The sequence below is a fragment of the Saccostrea cucullata genome, unplaced genomic scaffold (assembly GCF_032062105.1).
Source record: "Saccostrea cucullata isolate Sc308-1 unplaced genomic scaffold, CSIRO_AGI_Scuc_v1 ctg7004, whole genome shotgun sequence".
In the NCBI taxonomy this organism is placed as follows: domain Eukaryota; kingdom Metazoa; phylum Mollusca; class Bivalvia; order Ostreida; family Ostreidae; genus Saccostrea; species Saccostrea cuccullata.
In genome coordinates, this window is record NW_026928077.1 from 1 (window position 1) to 3,702 (window position 3,702).

At 35.9% G+C, this 3,702-nt stretch overlaps 1 protein-coding gene across 1 annotated transcript; it reads left to right on the plus strand.

Annotated features, from left to right (window-relative positions):
• Positions 1-163: 163 nt before the first annotated feature.
• On the plus strand, positions 164-1,587 carry LOC134276312 (beta,beta-carotene 15,15'-dioxygenase-like; the record flags this gene model as incomplete). Its single annotated transcript, XM_062758571.1, has 1 exon — positions 164-1,587. A coding segment is annotated over one exon (1,398 nt), but the record flags the coding sequence as incomplete, so codon positions are not given.
• Between the last annotated feature and the right edge of the window lie 2,115 nt (positions 1,588-3,702).

Consider the following 3,702-nt stretch of genomic DNA (forward strand, 5'->3'; position numbering starts at 1 on the left):
GAACATAAAAATAACACCTATTTCACCGCATTGATCACTTACTTTCATTTAATTTTGTAATTATTTTTGGCTTGAGAAGATAATGTAGCAAAAGATATCTTAAATTGATGTTTTGTAAAGATACTGCTATATTTATTGTCTCTAAGTGACGTGAAACTAATATTTTGTACGACTTATTCAGATACGAAACGGACTTGGAAAATATGAGGTTGGCGGCAGACGTTTTACGCATGCATTCGACGCCTTTGCAAAACTAAGCAGCTGGAAATTTCCAGGAAATGGCACCTCATTCTTTTCTACCAAATTCCTTCAAAGCGAATTCTACAAAGAATCGATGGACAAACATGATATTGCACCCTATCTTTTGTTTGAATCTGTGGATCCGCCATTCAATTTCCTTCAAAGGCTGAAGGCCCTCGTAAGAGGTATTGACAACATGAATGTAAATGTTTACAAGTTCGGAGATGGAAATATTGTAGCATTAAATGACTTCTGGAAAGTCTATCAAATCGATTCCGACTCCCTGCAAACTTTGTCTTCATTCTCGGCTCCTGTTCACGTTCACAAAAGTCCGTCAGCTTTCTCATTTTTGAATTTCCTTTCCTCTGCACATCCCCTTCCGGAATCAGGAACCTCAAATCATCTGACCTATTTATCCAGTGTAAATGTCATTCCAGGAATGAAAAGCAAAATTTCACTGGTGAGAATAAAATCGACCCAAGATAGGGAGATAATTACATCGTGGGAGGTAGATCGCATTCCTTATATGCATTCTTTCGCTGCAACAGAAAATTACGTTATATTTTTTGCTTGTCCATATTACATCAATGTAATGAAGATGATTCAGCATGCTATCCCAGAGAGAGCCTTGGACTGGGAACCCGACTCTCCTACAACTTTATACGTTGTGCATATCAAATCTGGTGAGCTGTACACATTGAAAACAGACAATGTGTTCATGATGCATCAAATAAATGCTTATGAGAAAGATAATTCGATCATTGTGGATATTTCGTCCTACCCGAATCCAGACTTCGTTGAGAACCTAGAAATGAGAAACTTATTGGATCCAATTAAAAGGAACCAATTTGACACAAGGGCAGCTGTAAGAAGATACTTCATAAATCTGAATACCTTAACAGTCGAATGGAAAACGTTTGAGGATTCCCGAAATGCACCGTGTGCCTCAGCACTCGACCTCCCAGCCATTAACGAAAACTATCGATATCGATCGTACTGTTTTGCGTATGGGGTAGCTTTGAAATGCAATAACGTTTCCTTGAGTGATATAGCACTAGTTAAAAAAGATCTGTGTGGGCGGGGCCGTGATAGAATGTGGAAAGTATCCAATCATTATGCAGTAGAGGCATGGTTTATCCCAACACCTAGTGGCAAATCTGAGGATGATGGATATCTCGTTCTTCCAGTTTTGGACGGAATAACAAATTCAAGTTATTTGGCGTTCCTAAGCGCCACTACTATGGAGATGGTCAATTCAGCAGTACTTCCTACGATTGTACCATTTAACCTTCATGGACGATTCTTCCACGATTTAATATAATCCAAGATCATTATAGCCCAAGATAACATGATGGACACATAGAACATGAAAGGGTTGACGGTGTACACAACAACCCATTGTTTCGCAGATCTTGCTTCTTTACCGAATGATTTTAAATTTTCAGGAACAACAGCTAGGACCTAAATGGGGTGAACATTTTCCAGTCAAACATTTATTGATACACTGATAATTACACTTTCAATTCAAAGTGACGTGTGCAGGTATCGATGTCATTTGACAGGTTTTCAAGTAGGAACTTGCAGACAGTGGAGTGTATATATACCAGGTGACCGGGGATTATGGAACGCCATCACTGCCTTATAGCATACAACTATGCATCTATTATGTCAATTTATCATAACTTAATGTGAACTATCCTTACGTTATGTCCATTTTTATGAGATGATGTAAATGTATCAAAACATCATGTCAATGCTGCATTACCTGAAGTAAATACATTCTTTCATTATGTCAGCACTTCATAACCTGAAGTAAAAAATTCATTATGTGAAGTGATAATGTGTTTACATTGTGTTAAAACTTTATTGCATGAAATTAATTTTTCTTTACATCATTTCATTTCTTTAATATGTGAGGTCAAAACTGCATTACGTCAAGTAAATTGTGTTTTATAATTAAACTTATCATTACACGAAGTCAAAAGCCCATTCCTTTTTGAGAGTGTATATTTCTATTATATCAAAGCATTATTACGTGATATGGATTTATCTTTATTTTACGGCGAGGGCATCATGATATGAGGTGAACACATCTTACCTTTATGTCAGTGCTTTATTACGTGTTGTAAAAAGTGTATAACATAATGTGAACATATCTTTATATTATATCAATACTTTACTACATTATGTCAAAACTCCATTCCGTGATGTGGATATATAATTACGTTATGTCAACTCTTTCTTATGTGATTTAAAAATATCTTTATATTGTGTTAACTCTACATCATGTTGATTCCAAAAGTTCATTACCTGATGTCAAAAAACATTTACATTATCTCTAAGCTGTATATCTAGTATATAATGAATGTTGACGACCGTGATTTAATGACTGGTAAGAAGGGGGGGGGTCCTGTTTGATTATGACAAATTACAGGCATATAATATCAACCCCCCTCTTTTCCCAGACATAACTTTACTAAAGAAAATGTAATGTTCATTGAAACTGTACAGCCCCCACCCCCACTTTTTGTTGAAGTATAATCCACTAAGGGTAATGTAATATATCTGGAAAAAATAGGACTGATCGAAGTTGGACCCCTCTCCACGAAATAGGATTTTCGGGCTTGGACTTTTTTTTTTGGTTTGTCAAGTTTTTTCGGGTAAATGATTTTTTTTCTGACTGACCTCCTCTTTCAAAAAAAAGATGTTACGTCACTGGAGTTCGTAATTTTTTTAATCATTCCAGGGCCAGAATTCTATTACGAAAATCTACCAATCGCTCATCTAAATCAATTGAATATGCCTTAGTAAGCATGCATGGGTACATATCAGTGGCAGATATGGGAATCTTGAACAAGGAAGGGGGACGGTATATGGTTGAAGACCAAGGGTGGAAAGCGGAGAAGCTCTCAGGCTTTATAGTTTTATAGAAAAAAGTTTTCAACTTAATTCAGCTAAGCTTATTGTGAAACTAATGCAATGTCCTTCAAAGTTTAAGACTTTTATTTTAAAAAAAGAATCAAAATAAAAAGAAAAAAAAAAGATTGCTGCACGACTCATAATATTTGATTTATTTAATTATGAGATTAAAGTAAACACCATTGAATTTCGACGAGACTTTAATTCACAGTCGCAGTGTTAAGGCTTTGCACGTTTCAAGATTGTCAATCATTTGTCTCTTAAAGTTTTCATTTAAAGATGCCATTCCCAAATCGCCGAGAATCACTTCTACGACAGTTTTCTCTCCCGCCATTTTTAGTGCTTGCGGAACGCGGAAAATACGTTATGCTAATATAAAGGCCGAGGATACCCGTGTTCGCATAACGTAATAGTGAATCGACATAATGTAGAAGAGTGCGCACAGTATGGCATAAGCTTTTCACATCAGTTAATAAAAACTAAGATCTCATGAAAAGTAAACATAACGAAATGCAAGTTGACGAAATATAATTGTAATATGTG